This window comes from Octopus sinensis, linkage group LG19, assembly GCF_006345805.1.
Source record: "Octopus sinensis linkage group LG19, ASM634580v1, whole genome shotgun sequence".
NCBI lineage: Eukaryota > Metazoa > Mollusca > Cephalopoda > Octopoda > Octopodidae > Octopus > Octopus sinensis.
Window position 1 is genome coordinate 47800880 of NC_043015.1, and position 18321 is coordinate 47819200.

Here is an 18321-nt window from a genome sequence, read left to right on the forward strand (position 1 = left end):
GTTGTCTATTTATTTCTTTATTGCCCACAGGGGGCTAAACAGAGGGGACAAACAAGGACAGACAAAGGGATTAAGTCAATTATATCGACCCCAGTGCATAACTGGTACTTAATTTATCGACCCCGAAAGGATGAAAGGCAAAGTCAACCTCGGCGGAATTTGAACTCAGAACGTAACGACAGACGAAATACTGCTAAGCATTTCGCACAGTGAACTAACATTTCTGCCAGTTTGCTGCTTTTTTTTTTACGTGAAATAAAGTGTCTTGCTCAAGGACACAATGCATCGCCAGGAACTGAACTCACGACCTTACGATCATGAGCCAAATGCCCTAACCACTAGGCCACATTGTCTACTTGGCAACCTGTTTGATCTTTGTCCATTTGTTTGATGCTGGTCCACTTGGCAACCTGTTTGATCCTTGATCACTTGGCAACTTATTTGCTGCTTGTCCACTAGGCAACTTGTTTGATGCTTCTCCACTTGGAAACTTGCTTCATATTTGTCCACTTGGCAACATGCTTGATTGTTGTCCACTTGGCAACCTGTAGGATCCTTCACCACTTGGCAACTTCTTTGACCCTTGTCCACTTGGCAACTTATTTGACCCTTGTCCATTTGGCAGCTTGTCTGATCCTTATCCAAGCAACACTGAATCCTTCAACATTTCTATCGCAAAAAATAAACATGACAACCCCCCAAGGCCATAGTAGTCAGATGCAAGCAATAACAGCTGGAAACAGACTGGGAAGACGACAAAAGCATGTATTAGTTAACAAAAAATATAAAACAACTGTTTTGCAAAAGATCCGTTTAATTTTGAAAAATAGGTTCCAAAATTCAAGCACTGGTTTTTTTTACCACTATTTAAATGCCACCAGTAATCAACACAGATTTCATAATTTTCCATTATTATTATTATTATTATCCTCAAATTCTGCTTGCATTATAAGAAAAACCTTTTATATTTTAATAAATCACTTAGCGTTAGCAATAAGATTCCAAGTAAAACAAATACACCACTCAAGAAGATAAAGTATTCTTGTTTTTGTAAAGGTAACATAAAGACTGTTTTTGGTTTTAAAACATCTAAAAAATATTAACTAAATTATTTCCCAAATTGGAGATAAATCTATAGAAGTTGAATTTCTTTATCTGTCCATTTTATGCAAATCCTTCTTTGGAGATATTTCTTTAAACACTGAATATTATGCTCTCTGTTAGGCATATCCTAAATCAAACCCATGTTGATAATCTGTCGCATACAGCCCATGTATGCAAGCTTGTCTGTATAAACATCCCTCATTCTTCAATTATACACCAACAAAAATATAGCGAGTTATGGACTTATCCTTTTGCCCCTCACAAATTTGGCTTTGTAGAGCCTTTAGCCAAATCTGAAAATTCACAGAAAAAAAATTTAGAAAAAATTTCTATTTCATTCGTTAAACAACAAAAATTGCAGTCTGCTGTCATTGCATGAAACTTCATTTCACTTTCGTGCACTTTCAAAGTTTTGGACAAACCAATCACAGGCATCTTTGATACCTAAAAAGAAACATAATTAACAATGGAATTAAAAACTTTATAAAACTTCGACTTTTTAGGATCGTCTTAATTTTGATCCTATGTTTAACCCTTTCGTTACTGTATTTATTTTGAGATGCTCTGTGTTTCTTTCAATTATTTTAAATATAACAAAGAATTTAATAAAATAACTTAGTTATCATTCAGCTAGTGAGACTAAGGCTTGGTGGAATATTTTAATTCAAAACTTATGAAAACAAGACATTTTACCACAGAGCCAGAGCTGGTTTTGGCCGGGTTAGTAACAAAAGGGTTAAAACATAACATTGTAACAACATGGTTTCTGTATATCTTGTTATATAATGGCTTAGTAAATATTGTCACTAAGAAATTAATTATAAACATCTTCGGTGGCACATAAGAGAACCATCCGAACGTGGCCATTGCCAGCGCCGCCCCGACTGGCCTCCGTGCCAGTAGCACGTAAAAAGCACCATCCGATCGTGGCCGTTTGCCAGCCTCATCTGGCACCTGTGCAGGTGGCACCTAAAAAGCACCCACTACACTCACGGAGTGGTTGGCGTTAGGAAGGGCATCCAGCTGTAGAAACACTGCCAGATCAGACTGGGCCTGGTGCAGCCTTCTGGCTTCCCAGACCCCAGTTGAACCGTCAAACCCATGCTAGCATGGAAAACGGATGCTAAACGATGATGATGATGATGATCTTTATTAAAAACTGTACTCACAAAAGGAACTATCCATGCAATATTCAATCATCATCATTTAACGTTTATCTTCAATACTGGCAAGAATTGGATGGTGCAACAGAATTTGATGAGCCAGAGGACTACATCAAGCACCAATGTCTGCTTTATCATGGTTTCTATGGCTGGCTGCCCTTCCTAATGCCAACCACTTTACAGAATGTACTATGTGCTTCTTTTTGTGGAATTGGCATTAGCGAGATCAAGTAACTCACAAGAGAATAGGAGTACAATATTGAAAAAGATGGCTTTATGTTGGGTGAGGAGAGGCTAAAGTATGATATGGGAAACAGGATCGGGCATCTTGCTATAGAAGAGATACATGCATTACATAAGGGTGGGTGGGAGAACTGGAAAGAGAGATAAGGATGGTGATGATAAGGTATCAGGGCATACAGCCATAGTACAAGAAGGTGAGTAAAAAAGGGAATAGGGGAAGATGATTGGGAAAGGGTAGTGGTAAATTTGCAGGAGTGTGAGACACGATTATGATAGTCAATTGTTTTAATTTTCTAAATTAGTTGCATAGTAAAAAAATTAGGAAGACCTTATCCATGTGAGCTAAGAGTTGTAAATTAATGTAACACCTCATCATCATCCATATTCAGGGTTTCATCAGTCCTGAAGGGAGAAACCCCTCTATGGACTCCTTCCACTGCTGTGTCTCTGGTCAGTCATGACCATGTAGGCCCCAGGCAGAGGGTGAAATCATCTTGCCATTTGTCTTTGGTCAGCCTCTTGAGCTTGTCCATTGTCTTGGGTCCATTCCATCACCCTAATTGTCCATCTGTTGTCCTTCATCATCATTTAACATCCATTTACCATGCTTGGCATGGGTTGGTCAGCGTGACAGGAGGTGACAAGCCAAGGGGCAGTGCCAAGCTTCATTGTCCGATTTGGCATGGTTTCAATGGCCGGACGTCCTTCCTAATGACAAACACTTTACAGAGTGTACTCAGGGCCATTTTTGTTCTTCTGTTGCACCTCCTCATGGTATCTATTCATGGCAATGCTGAGTTGGCCAACAAGAATCAGGTGACTTGAACCTAAAGCGCAACATGGTGGTGACTGAACAGAAAACCTTATTAACTCACCCTACTTAGGAACAACAATTTCCACATTATATAAATGTGATATCACAGAAGACTCTCTGTAAAGCAAGTCATTCCACTTCCACCCTTTCCCTACAGGTATTCAATTCAGCAATGTAAGCAAAACACTCATCAGTTTCACAATGCTTCCACTGCTTACAGCAATGTGCTTTACCTCCTGCAATCACTCTTTAGAGTTAGATAATACAACAGAGAGTTAAGTGACACTATGCTGTGCTGGCGACAGAATATTAACAGCTCTGCTCGGGTCAGTTTATTCAACTTAAATGACACAGTAAATTTCAAGTTATTTTAAACAATGGCACAGGAGTGGCTATGTGGTAAGTAGCTTGCTTACCAACCATATGGTTCCGGGTTCAGTCCCACTGCGTGGCACCTTGGAGCAGTGTCTTCTACTATAGCCTCGGGTCAACCAAAGCCTTGTGAGTGGATTTGGTAGACGGAAACTGAAAGAAGCCCATTGTATATATTATATATGTGTGTGTGTCTGTGTTTGTCCCATTAGCATTGCTTGACAACTGATGCTGGTGTGTTTACGTCCCCATCACTTACCGGTTCAGCAAAAGAGACTGATAGAATAAGTACTGGGCTTACAAAGAATAAGTCCCGGGGCCGATTTGCTCGACTAAAGGCGGTGCTCCAGCATGGCCACAGTCAAATGACTGAAACAAGTAAAAGAGAGAGAGAGAGAGGGAGAGTAAAGAATAACGTTCGTAGTACCTTGTTCAATTGGTGTAAATTTGAAATTTGGTAAATATTTCCTAAGTTTAGTGGTGCTGGCTGTTTTCTTGAATTGGCCATCTGACATACTGGTATCGTACTAAACACGAGTTAAGGAAAACACAAATTTAATGAAATATTTAGCGAAATTGAAATCTAAAGACAAATAACAGTGACATCATCGTCATCATTGTCGTCATCATCACCATCATCAAAGCAAGATAAAATAAACTATATACCAAAGCAGTTTCAACATTACTTGATTGCTTACTCCACAAGACACATTCTTTATATGCTGGATTACCAGTCATTTTAGTAAATCAACTCCCCACATCTCAAACACATTCACTAACTCCCGGAGGATTGAAGCTGTCATGCACAGTTGAGTTCATCTCATTCATTCTTGGGGGACTAACCTGAATCTTTATTCATACAGGTGCAGACTGGAGACCAGGAGAGAGACAGACAGACAGAAGCAGATTGGATACCAGAAGAGAGAGAGAGAGAGAGAGAGAGGAACAGACCAGAGACCAAACAAGGGAGAGAGGAACAGACTGGACAACAACTGTATGTTATGTAAGTGTTCTGCTGGTATAGCCTGTGGGTGTGGCCTGTGACTTAATTGTCTGTGTAGTCATTCCCTGTGTGTTGCTATGGGGTGTGACTTATGGGCATGGCCTGTGGATGTGATCAGTGGGTGTGGCCTATAGGTATGACCTGTGAATGCAGCCTCTTGGTGTAGTCTGTTGGTTCAGCCTATGGGTGTGGTCTATGTATACACAGTTAACCCTTTAGTGTTCAGATTATTGATCCCATTTATTTGAATTAATCATGCATTATCTCATATCTTCAAGAGCTTGATGGTGTAATTACTTAATATAGAATAACATTGTAGGATAGGTGTGAGAGCCTGGATCTGATCAGTTTAAACATAAAACAGATTAACTATTTTGGCCAGATATGGCCGGTTTAAATGCTAAAGGGTTAAGATAGCTAGTGTACAATTTTGTGTAGTTCATAGTTATTCATTTCAGATCAGGAGAGATTGTGGACCAGGCAGAACGAGTAAAATCCATTAACAAATGCAATGTTTTATATGTGCACCACACACAAACATTTATATGCAAGACTTGCTTATTTTGAAGCTGTGAGACAAGATGTAATATCCCACGTAAACCCACTCACAACATTCAAAGTGACCCCCACCCCTTTTGGTGAGCAAATAGAAATATTTCTATTCGTTCACCAAAAAGGGGGTGGTCCATGTGAATGTTGTGAGTGGGTTTCTGAGGGATATTACATCCTGTCTCACAGCTTCAAAATGCGCAAGTATTGCATGTAAGTCTGTGTGTGTGTGTGTGTGTGTGTGTAGTATGTTTATGTTGTGTGTATGTTTGTGGTATGTTTATGTTGCTGTGTGTGTGTATGTGGTATGCTTATGTTGTCTATATGTTTATGCGGCAAGTTGGCAGAAACATTAGCACGCCAGGCGAAATGCTTAGCGGTATTTTGTCTGCCGCTACGTTCTGAGTTCAAATTCCGCCAAGGTCAACTTTGCCTTTCATCCTTTCAGGGTCAATTAAATAAGTACCAGTTATGCACTGGGGTCGATATAATCGACTTGATCCATTTGTTTGTCCCCTCTATGTTTAGCCCCCTGTGGTGGTTCAGTTTAGTGGCTGAGTCTATGTTGTGATTTGGAGAGGGGAATATCTATGTGCTAGTAACCTTATATCTTAATCATCAACATAGGAATATTTTAAGAAATAGAACAGAAGAAATTGAAACAATTACAGTAAGTAATTATCACAGAAGCCATCATCATCTTTTAAAGTCCATCTTTCATGCTGGCATGAGTTGGAAGGTTTTACTGAATTTGATGAGCTGGAGCCCCCAATGTTTGTGACAATTAGCAATAAAAGGATACAATTACTTCTCCAGTAAAATTCATTGATTTTATCACCATATTAGCAACGTCTTTGATAGAAACTTCATCTTCTTCTCCAACTGAAAAAATATAGCAACATAATAAACAGAAATAATATAAATTAACAGAAAGAACATAATTAAACAAAAGTACCATTATTAACAAAAGTAACACAACATAATTAACAGAAATATTATAATTAACAAAAACAACAAAACACAGTTTTATGAGTTTTCTAATTAATTAGTTCTCTGAAAGGAGTGGTGTCTGCAATCATGTAAATTCCATTCTCTGCAACTCCTTTAAATCACCTGGGTATTAGCAACAAAGACAAACACCTGTTCTGGTTGAAGATTTCAGATTGTAAAGCCTGGTTTTTACCATTCTCCAAATTCATATATTTACCATTCAGTACTGATAACATCTCCAACTTCTTCTCTCAGACAACTTTGCAGCTGTTTTTATCCTATCAACACCAATTTTGTGATTAGATACATCAAAGAGTTTCACTTCTAAACAGTTTTATTTAGGGCGGCGAGCTGGCAGAATCGTTAGCACGCCGGGCAAAATGCGTAGCCGTATTTCGTCTGCCGTTACGTTCAGAGTTCAAATTCTGCCGAAGTCAACTTTGCCTTTCATCCTTTCGGGGTCGATTAAATAAGTACCAGTTGCACACTGGGGTCGATGTAATCAACTTAATCTATTTGTCTGTCCTTGTTTGTTCCCTCTGTGTTTAGCCCCTTGTGGGTAGTAAAGAAATGTTTTATTCCAGTCGATTCCTTCACAAATATTTTTGAATATGTTCCTCAACATTCCATGTCCACTTCCACACCCATTTAGCTTTTGAGACAGTCCAGATGGAACATTAACTGCATCTAGTTATTCCTGTTCCCAAACCAAAGACAGCATAAAAATGCTATTTGCCCTAAACTTTCTTTTTCAGAAAAACTTATAAAAATAAAAAGAGAGACAAGTAAATGGCGGTGCCCCAGCATGGCCACAGCTCGTGATCTGAAACTAGATAAAATAAAATAAAATAAAAAAAAAAGCAAGGAGTGGATTAAGATAAACACTAAGGGGATGTTACACTTTACCCTTTAGTGTTCACATTATTCTGCCAAAACTGCTTTTTCATCTACATTGTTTTGAACTAATCAGTCATTACCTTGGAGCTTTGAGATTTTGATGAGGTAGCTGTTAATTTTTAAAACGATATTGTAGGGTTGGTGTGAGAGACCAGATATCGCCAGTTTCAACATAAAACAGGGAGAATACTTTTGGCCGGTTTAAATGCTAAAGGGTTAAACAGTTTGGTCTGACACTATTTTATTAATTTTTTATTTTTAACCCTAGTTTAATCTCTTCACAGAACTCTCAACAGAATTCATGCATCCATCCATCTTCTCCACCCATTATTCCTGGGAGGGTCATGGTGGTAGGGACCTCAGGCACCTCCTCCATAGGATCCTATTAGAAGCAAGCATCATTATTCTCTCTGTCTGGATCCCCAAGCATGACCATATGAAACCATGGAAATTATCCAACCATCACATTCTTGATGTACCCTTAGGTGCCAGTTACCTCAGCTTAAAGAATCCATCTTGCGATTCTTTCCTGTGGCATTCTTATGATGTCTGTAGTATCAGAGCTGTGATCCCTCAATGCAGAGAAGTATTGGCCCAACTTAGAGAGACTCCTTGGTCTCCCAGCCACACACACACACACTGTCAATTAACATTACTCTAGGGATGCTTTGGAGGAATCTCATTTCGGCCACTTGTATTCCTGGTCATACTCTTTCAGTCATTATCCAATACTGATGACCATAGGTCAGGATGGGCACAACAATCAATCTGAAGACAGAGAGTTTCGCTTATTTACCAACCTCACCTCTTCTGTGGATCGAATGCTAGAACTTTTGCCTTATTGTGCCAGCAACTGCGATTCTAGCATCCAATTCAGCCTCCAACCTTCCATCATATGTGAATACAGTCAAGCTCTGAGATTCTTAAACTTCTCCATTTGTCTCAGTGATGTTCCAGAGTGCACTGGGAAGAGTTTCTTGAGAAGACCAATGTCTCAGTCTTTGCAACATTAATCCATCCCTGCCTTGCAGAATTCGTTAGCTTGTTTTTTTTTTTTATGAGCCAAGTAGCACCATGTCATCTACAAGTATCAGTCAACTGATCTTACAACCACCGATTGTGATACCACTTCCACAAAGGCTGCCCATGTCAATCTCTCTCTATCCGCTCAGTCGAAGTCGACTCTCGGTCACTCGTTGGATCAGTGTCTTCCAGTCAGTTCTATCCTGGGCCGCTTCCTTCAGATTGGCTATGTCCATTCCGGTATCACCCTTGATGGTGTCAAGCCAGCGGGTTCTTGGTCCACCTCTTCCTCTCTTGCCACTGACCATTCCAAGCATGATGTCCTTCTCCAGGGATTTTCTCCACATAATATGACCAAAATATGCCACTCTATGCTTGGTGATCCTAGCTTCTAGCGACATTTTTGGCCTTATCTGCTTAAGAACTTCTCCATTGGTGAACCTTGCTGTCCATGGAATCCACAAAAGTCTTCTCCAACACCAAAGCTCGAATGCATTAATTCTCTTCTGGTCAGCTTTCTTTAGTGACCAGGTCTCGCATCCATATGTTGCTATTGAGAAGACAATTGCATTCACCAATCTGCATTTGGTAGCGAGTCTGATGTCTCTACTCTTCCAGACCCTGCTCATGCTGACCATTGCCTCTCTGCCTAGTACTATCCACCGTCTTATTAATCTTATTAATCTAGTTCATTAAAATTATGAAAAAAATTGTAATTAATACATCATTCCTTAATTTATAATCTCTTCTTCATCTGTCATTAGACTACAATGATAGACAGGAATAGACCATATTACTATGGCATGAATGTTAACCTTGATTATTTCATAGTTTTGCACAAGAAATTTGTCCCACTCAGAATAAAACATTTAAGAGCCGCTGATTAAAAATGAACAAATATTTAACAAAAAAAGACCACAGACTTCCTTAAATAACAGAATATATATTCTTTGACAATATGAGGGAAAAGTTCCTGGCTTTGGATGAAAAAAAAATACAGGAATTATGATTTTATTCAACATATTCCCCTCTCAGATTCACACACTTATTGCAGCAGTCATTTAGTTTTCCTAAGCCCTGTAAAAGAACTCAGACAGTTGGGCTTCCAACCAGGCCTTTCGCATCCTCATCATCATCGTTTAACGTCCGTTTTCCATGCTGGCATGGGTTGGACGGTTCGACTGAGATCTGGGAAGCCATAAGGCTGCACCAGGTCCCAATCTGATCTGGCAGAGTTTCTACAGCTGGGTGCCCTTCCTAACGCCAACCACTCCAAGAGTGTAGTGAGTGCTTTTTACATGCCACCGGCAATACCCTTAAAACCAGGAACTTTTCAGCATTCCTTCGTAGATGTGGGCATCAGTAACTGAACACAAAAGTTGCGAAAGCATTTCTGGATATTAGTAAAAGACATATTTCCTTTGCCATTCAGTAAAAGATCAATAACTTATTTAAGACATTATGTTTACAAGTAGAAAATCAACACCTACCAGACAATATGATAGGATCAATTTCTTCATAATGCAGTAAGACCCATACTATCAATTGTGCTAGATCCAAAGAATAAATAAACTGTCTCAGAGGTGCTCCAGTACCAAAAATTGTCAATGGTGTATTGTTTTCTAAAGAGAATAAAAATACATAAAAATCAACATCAATTCATGACTCACAAATATTTCTTTACATTAAAAAAAAAAAACTATAAATAAGTGTGTAAAAACATATACATTACTGTTCTATATTTAAGAGACGAGGAATTATGTACATTATTTACGTTCAACAGATATTTGTCCTCATCTCGTTTGTTGTTAACACAACGTTTCGGCTGATATACCCTCCAGTCTTCTTCAGGTGTCTTGGGGAAATTTCGAACCTGGGTTCCCATTCCCAAGTTATTTTTTGATGTCATTATTATTATTATTATTATCATTATCATTATTATTGTTCAGGTCACTGCTTGGAATCAAACCCAGAATCTTGGGCTAGTAGCCTGTGCCCTTAACCACTACACCATATGCTCAAGGGCAATTATGGAGTGAATTTTAGGGCTTATATTAAGGAAGGATAGAAAAAAATATTAGATTTATAAGCCCTAAAATTCACTCCATAATTGCCCACAGGCATATGGCGTAGTGGTTAAGAGTGTGGGCTCTTTTCAATTCCAAGCAGTGACCTGAACAATAATAATACTAATAATAATATCGAAAAATACCACAGGAATGAGAACCCAGGTTCGAAATTTCCCCAAGAAGACTGGAGGGTATATCAGCCAAAACTTTGCGTTAACAACAAACAAGACGAGGACAAATATCTGTTAAATGTAAATAATGTATATACATTACTGTTATGCTGTTACGTAGAGAAAGATAACACTGCCAAGAACAGTTTTACTAAAAGACTACCATTCAGAAAAACCTTTAAAGTTCAAGGGCGATAACTGTAGCTTTTGCGAAGTAGACCCGAGTGTATGATGACTTTTTTTTATAGAGAAAGCATTGATAATTTCAGAAACTGGAAGAAACCCATCATATATCATCATCATCATCATCATCGTTTAACGTCCGTTTTCCGCGCTAGCACGGGTTGGACGGTTTCGACCGGGGTCTGGGGAGCCAGGGGCTGCCCCAACTCCAGTCTGGTCTGGCAGTGTTTCTACAGCTGGATGCCCTTCCTAACGCCAATCACTCCGCGAGTGTAGTGGGTGCTTTTTACGTGCCACCTGCACAGGTGCCAGAGGGGTCTGGCATCGGCCACGTTTGGATGGTGCTTTTTATGTGGGGGGGGTGCAGAAATATAGGGGAGCACCAGTGGGGAGGGGTGTTCGGAGAAACGATTACAGGTTCTAGACAAGTAGAACGTAGGATATCACGAGAGGGGTAATGCATGGTGAATATATATATATATATATATATATATATATGATGGATTGTGGTTCACTACAGCTGTTTCAGACGTGTTCTTTATTAATGAACAGAAGTGTTACATCATGGAAAAAAAAAAAACCTTTTCCATCAGATGAATACAGGTAAGAATTAACAATTAGAACTTCTCAAGAACAAGTAGCACATTGTGCCAGATGACTCTGCCAGCTCAAATTCAGTGAGAGAGTGTTTACTTCATTGAGTATATATTTGTAGTAATACATCATCTGTACACAATAGCGTTATCACCAACCCAACTTTGGTGCTTTCATTTTGTCTTTGTGTTTGTCCCCACCACCACTTGACAACCAATGGTGGTTTGTTTATGTCCTCGTTACTTAGCAGTTCAGCAAAAGACACCAACAGAATAAGTACCAGGCTTAAAAAATAAGTACTGGAGTCTATTTGTTCGACTAAACTTTTCAAGGCGGTGCCCCAGCATGGCCACAGTCCAATGACTGAAACAAGTAAAACATAAAAGATATACGATGGCCTTCTTTCAGTTTCCATCAACGAAATTCATTTACAATACTTTGGTTGGCCCGGGGCTGTGATAGAAGTCACAAGATGCCATGCAGTGGGACTGAACCCAAGACCACATGCTTAGCAAGCAAGCTTCTTACCATACAGTCACGCCTGTGTCTGTATGTGTAGGATTTGAAAACAATTAAACAATTATCAGCACAACATATTATTCTGATAATTAAAACCTTTAAGTTTTTAATTCAAACATTGTTTCGTTCCACTTACTTTGGGCTAAATAAACTTTGTGAATCAGACCAGGTACAACGTGAGCATCTTCCAGGTGGTAATTATCATGAGGTCCATAAACATTTGTTGGAATTATTGAGGTAAAATGACATCCATATTGCTGATGGTATGCCCTGTTCGATTACACAAAATAAAAAAAACCTTATTACAAAACTATAGCATTTAAAACACAAATTTTAATATTTCAAAAAAGTGTTTTACATTTTGTAATAAATTAGCAGAAATCAATAAATATATTTATAAAAAAAACCCTAAAAAACACGTAAAGTGATGTGAGTCAGAATGAATAAAAGGTAAATTATATTGAATCCTAACAAATCGTCATATGCATGGTGAACAAGGAGAGCCAAAATCAAAATGGTAACTTGAACGTTTATACTAAATACATACTTTCTGGCAAATTTGAATCTGAGAAACCACGAGAAACCAACGTCCCTTTTATGACAAATGTGTGTTCATAACACTTTTGCTTCATTCATGCAAGGGACACTGGAATACCCCGTGTTTTGACATCACTGTCCCTCATCAGTCAAAGGCACTCTGAACTAATGAATTTCACAAGATCTACTCTTCTTTACATATTTACAATTTGGTCAAGGTGTGTGTAAAGCTACAACTAGTATTTGGAATGCAGTGGTGTAAGGTTAAGACAGTGAGCTGGTATAACTGTTAGCATGCAGACAAAATGCTTAATGGTATTTCTTCCAGCTCTTTAAAGGCGGCGAGCTGGCAGAATCGTTAGCACACCGGGTGAAATGTTTAGCGGTATTTCCTCTGCCACTACATTCTGAGTTCAAATTCTGCCGAGGTCGACTTTGCCTTTCATCCTTTTGGGGTCGATTAAATAAGTACCAGTTACGCACTAGGGTCGATGTAATCGACTTAATCCGTTCGTCTGTCCTTGTTTGTCCCCTCTGTGTTTAGCCCCTCGTGGGTAGTAAAAGAAATAGGTATTTCTTCCGGCTCTTTACATTCAGGGTTCAAATTCTGCCGAGGTCGACTTTGTTTTTCATCCTTTTGGGATCAATGAAATAAGTACCAGTTGTGCATTGGGGATGATGCAATCAACCAATCCCCTTCCCTAAAATTGCTGGCCTTGTGTCAAAATTAGAAATGATTATTACACGAAATATTAATATAAAGCTACAGCAGTCATTGCTAACAACATCCAAGAAAAGGGGAGATAATTTCAAGATTATGAATTAATCTCTCCATAATTAAATCATAAACTGATTATTGGTGCCCCTACCCTTTGCCTGTTGTCCACAGGCAAGTAGGGTGGTGGGGGAGATAACAACAAACATATTTCAGCCTATTGAACAACATCAGCAAAGTCTACAATAATCTCACAAGGAGGAAAAAGTTGCCCAGCCTCTTAAACTCATGGTTCATTATATATTTACTGCTATTTAATTTATGTGTGCATGACTGAGTGGTTAAGCTGCAGCACTTACAATCACAAGATTGTGGTTTCGATTCCCAGACTAGGCAGAACACTTCATTTTACATTGCTCTGCGATCACGTTGCACTTTGACATCTGACATGTGGCACAGAGTGAGTCAGTACAGATAATGTTGATTTGATGAAGGGGAAAAAAAAGCTATGTACTCAAACAGGTGATCACTTAGAACGAATCATTTGTGCCGGTTGTTGAGTAAGAAGTTGCAGAATCGTCTTTCTCATACTCGAAAGACTACCAAGAAGAGGAATTTATGGATAACAGAGTCCAAAGTAAGGAAGCTATTCACTGGGAAAAATAAACCCAGAAAATATTGCAGAGTGATCTCCCTTGACTAACTTTCAGTAATTTTTTTTTTTTTTTTTTACAACTTTTACACTTCGTTCTCTGTATTACTCTAACATTCATGTTTAGTTTGAAATCTCTTTTGTTTTTGTTTATTGTTTTAGTAAATTGCTGATTAGATTAATATAAATATATTAGGGATAATTATTCAGGTGCAAACAGTAGAATAAAGCCACAGGACAAACGAAGACAATTATGAACAAAGAAGTTGACTGCAAACAATTCTAATGCTACAGGTTGCTTTTAACATTAATTGATTTCAAATTCTAGCACGAGGCCGGCAATTCTAGGAGAGCAGGAAAGTTGATTACATCGACCCCAGAGCTCCACAGTTACTTATTTTATTGCCCTGGAAGGATGAAAAGCAAATTCAGACTTGGCAGAAGTTGAACTCAGAAATTAAACGACGGACGAAATACTGCGAAGCATTCTGCCTGGAGTGCTAATGATTCTGCCAGTTCATTGCCCTACTTTTAAGATTAATTAGGTGCAAAACTAATTAGTGAAGGGTGAAGCAGAGCAACTGCGTTGACTCCAATTGTCTGTACTATAAATGCTTGTATGGTTACACATCAACCAAGAGCTTCGTGTTAATTATTAGTGTCAAGGAATGCTTTGTTGTAATTAAAAAATAATGGAAACAATAAATAAGAAATCTGAACTAAATACCTTACCATATTGAAATACAACACTTGTATTCTGAGTTTGAATCTTACCAGAATTCACTTTACCATTCATCCATCCAGGATTGGTAAAATAAGTAGTGCACCAAAGTTTATTTAATCAAGGCGGCGCAGGAGTGGTTGTGTGGTAAGTAGCTTGCTTACCAACCACATGGTTCCGGGTTCAATCCCACTGCGTGGCATCTTGGGCGAGTGTCTTCTGCTATAGTAGTGGGCAACAGAGAAATACTCTTAACTTTTTTCAGTCATTTGGCTGTGGCCATGCTGGAGCACCACCTTTAGCCGAGCAAATCGACCCCAGGACTTATTCTTTGTAAGCCTAGTACTTATTATATCGGTCTCTTTTGCCGAACCGCTAAGTTACGGGGATGTAAACACACCAGCATCGGTTGTCAAGCGATGTTGGGGGAATAAACACAGACACACAAACACATACATAAATATATATATATATATATATATATACACATACATACGACGGGCTTCTTTCAGTTTCCATCTACCAAATCCACTCACAAGGCTTTGGTCGGCCCGAGGCTATAGCAGAAGACACTTGCCCAAGGTGCCACGCAGTGGGACTGAACCCGGAACCATGTGGCTAGTAAGCAAGCTACTTACCACACAGCCACTCCTGCACCTAATTTTTTTATTTTTATTACTATTTTATTGACTATTACTGTCTGCAAAGTGTTTTAAGCATTACACATGAAGTATATATGTTTTACATATGTATGATAATTAATTCATACATTAAACACTTTGCATTTTGTAATGCACATAATCTCCTGGTCCATGGAAAAAAAACTAATTTACATGAACCAATCTGTGGTACAGAATGGATAGAGATTGCTGTGTTACAGTATTTTGTTTGTCTTTCTGTATTCAAGAGTTCAAATTTTACTGGGATCGACTTTACTTTTCGACAACCCTGGGCCAAGAAAATATGTAACAAAGTGAATCAAATTAACTAGAAAATCTTTTATTTTATATTTGTGGCTTTGTAAATACAAAGAACTCGTTATTTCTTTACAAGGATTTTAATTATCTACCAAACGAAGACGGCAAGCTGGCAGAATCGTTAGCACAATGGGAAAAAAATGCTTAGCAGCATCTCATATACCTTTATGTTCTGAGTTCAAATTCCACCATGGCCAACTTTGCCTGTTATCCTTTTGGGGGTCAATGAAATAAGTACCAGTGGATGACTGGGGTTGATATAACCAACTAGTCCCGTCAATGAAAATTTCAGGCCTTGTGCCAGGAGTAGAAAGGATTATCTAACAAACTAATCTTATCTTTGATTGATTGATTGATTGATTGATTGAGAGAGCGAGAGAGAGAGAGAGAAGAAAAATATCTCTTGGACATGATGCAAAAGGATTGCATTTAATTTCATTCTGCAACTTAATTACTTACTCGTTAACCCTTTCGACAGTACACACTGCAATACAGAAGGGACCACCCTTTGCACTTTCCTAATCTCTCACACACTTAAGTCAATCGCACATAATCTAAACGCATATTAAAGTACAGCTTTCATCTATAAGACAATATTGTTGCTGTATAACCAACATATTAGACCTCAACTGACTAGTAATGATACACTCAGCAGCATAATTCTATTTCTTTACTGCCCACAAGGGGCTAAACACCGAAGGGACAAACAAGAACAGACAAACAGATTAAGTCGATTACATCGACCCCAGTGCGTAACTGGTACTTAATTTATCGACCCCGAAAGGATGAAAGGCAAAGTCGACCTCGGCGGAATTTGAACTCAGAACGTAACGGCAGACGAAATACGGCTACGCATTTCGCCCGGCGTGCTAACGATTCTGCCAGCTCGCCGCATAATTCAACCACAAAATCACTAACAATTCTCTTTACTTCTGTTATTGTTACTATAAAGGCTTCTGCTCTTCTGAAATAACCAGCTGAGTTTTCACATAGAGCCTTGTTGTAGCTTTCTGCCCTCAGACCTCACATACAAAAATACTTTGCCCCATTCTTCCTTACCAGAACTGCACCTAACTCCACCAGAATTCTCTCCCCATCAACATTTTTCCTGTAACCAAAGCACCATCCGATCGTGGCTGTTTGCCAGCCTCGTCTGGCACCTGTGCTAGTGGCATGTAAAAAGCACCCACTACACTCACGGAGTGATTGGCTTTAGGAAGGGCATCCAGCTGTAGAAACATTGCCAGATCAGACTTGCTTGGTGCAGCCTTCTGGCTTCCCAGACCCCAGTTGAACCGTCCAACCCATGCCAGCATGAAAAGCGGACGCTAAACGATGATGATGATGATGATTGACCAGCGACTGCTCATGCATCAACCACATCAGTCTCACCATTTGAGCACTGCTCGCAAAGATCATAAACATTGCCCCTTTTCTCCTGACTAACTTTTAAGAAATATTTTCCTTAGAGTGACAATAACATCGACAATATCTACCAGAATTGAAGATGATAAATATACATTTACTTAAAAGCAAACAACTTAAGTCTATGGACCTAGAAAGTTTGGTGCTAAGTTAATATTTCAGAACTTAACTTTATACTTATTAATATACTTTCACCGATATTGTATTGAAATAATAAGAGAGATGAGGGATGTGCTTTCAAAGAATAAATCTTTAAAAAGAAGCAATGAGGTTCTTTGATATTTTGGATGTTCCATGAATAAAAGAGAAAAAAGGTTTCCTAAATGTTACCATTACATGGTAAGACAATGTTAAAACTTCAAGTCTCAAAGTTTTCATTCAAAAATTCTTTAAGTTTATTTAAAAGAAATTGAAATATTTTTCACCTATTTTGGACATCAATCATTCGTTTTGCATAGGAGTAACCAAAATTGGAATCATGTGGAGGGCCATTGTGAATCTGAAAGTTGAATAATACTAAAGTAAAAATTTAGATTGAAGACTGATGGGAAGGGTAAACAGACTTTGGGTCTCAAAGAAAATGCTGCCAACTTCAGTAGAAATGGTTAAATAAAATGTCAGATTGCTTTCTAAAAAGACAGTAGACAGCATCAAAATATATTGAAATTTATAATAGAGTTAGTAAGATTAAATACTTCAGATTTATGATGAGGTTTGGTTTGGCTATGTGGTCGAGAAGTTCACTTCCTAATATAGTGGCTTCAGGTTCAATCTCACTGTGTGGCACCTAGGTCAAGTGTTTTCTACTAGACTGCAGCCTTCCTGGGGCGTCACCTTGAAGAATTATTGGAATGTATTGACTCCAGTACTTATTTTCTTTTTAAAGTCTAGTACTTATTCTATTGTTCTCTTTTGCTGAACCACTAAGTTTTGGGGATGTAAACACACCAACATCAGTTATCAAGAAGTGGGTGGGAGACAAACACACACACAGATATATATATATATACATATATTTCGTTTTTGGATTTGGTTTGCAAGATTCTTTATATGAGTTTGTGTGTTGAAGCATATTCTGTTGCAAGATGCAACGAAAATTTTAGGGAAGTAAAAATAAGAAATAAGTGGAAATTTTACCGGTGAGTGTGTTAAATTATAAGGCACAAAAAAAAAATAACTCTCTCCAGACAACAGTATATATATATATATATATATATATATAGGGTGTGCTTCTTTTAGTTTCCGTCTACCAAATCTATTCATAAGGTTTTAAAGATATAGTAGAAGATACTTGCTCAAGGTGCCATGCAGTGGGATTGAACTCAGAACCAAGTGGTTGGAAAGCAAGCTTCTTATCACACAAGCCATGCCTAAATGTATATAAGTCATGAAAAAAAAAAACTGTTCACTTAGAAATAATTATTACTCACCATAGATTCATCGATTGGATAAGTTGTTTTGTTAGGAAATATACACGTCGACAAACAAGACACAACTTTCTTTACCTTATACTTGTATGAACTGTGAAGCACATTATCATTCATTAAAGTATTTTTTCTCTGAAATTGAAAAAAAATATAAATATTTAATTCTGAATAAAA

General features: G+C 38.3%; 1 protein-coding gene across 3 annotated transcripts in view; it reads right to left on the minus strand.

Moving 5' to 3' along the window:
• Positions 1-928: 928 nt before the first annotated feature.
• LOC115222310 (GDP-L-fucose synthase) overlaps positions 929-18321 on the minus strand; it is a 28713-nt gene continuing 11320 nt past the window's right edge. For all 3 annotated transcript variants that reach the window (XM_029792491.2, XM_036511476.1, XM_036511474.1), the window contains exons 4-10: positions 18151-18279; positions 17146-17219; positions 11830-11963; positions 9649-9780; positions 6051-6130; positions 4124-4223; positions 929-1548 (exon numbers count right to left, since the gene is read on the minus strand). In XM_029792491.2, the coding sequence (XP_029648351.1) occupies positions 1493-1548; positions 4124-4223; positions 6051-6130; positions 9649-9780; positions 11830-11963; positions 17146-17219; positions 18151-18279 (705 nt within the window). In that variant the 3' untranslated portion in view covers positions 929-1492. The remainder of the gene's footprint in view (positions 1549-4123; positions 4224-6050; positions 6131-9648; positions 9781-11829; positions 11964-17145; positions 17220-18150; positions 18280-18321) is intronic.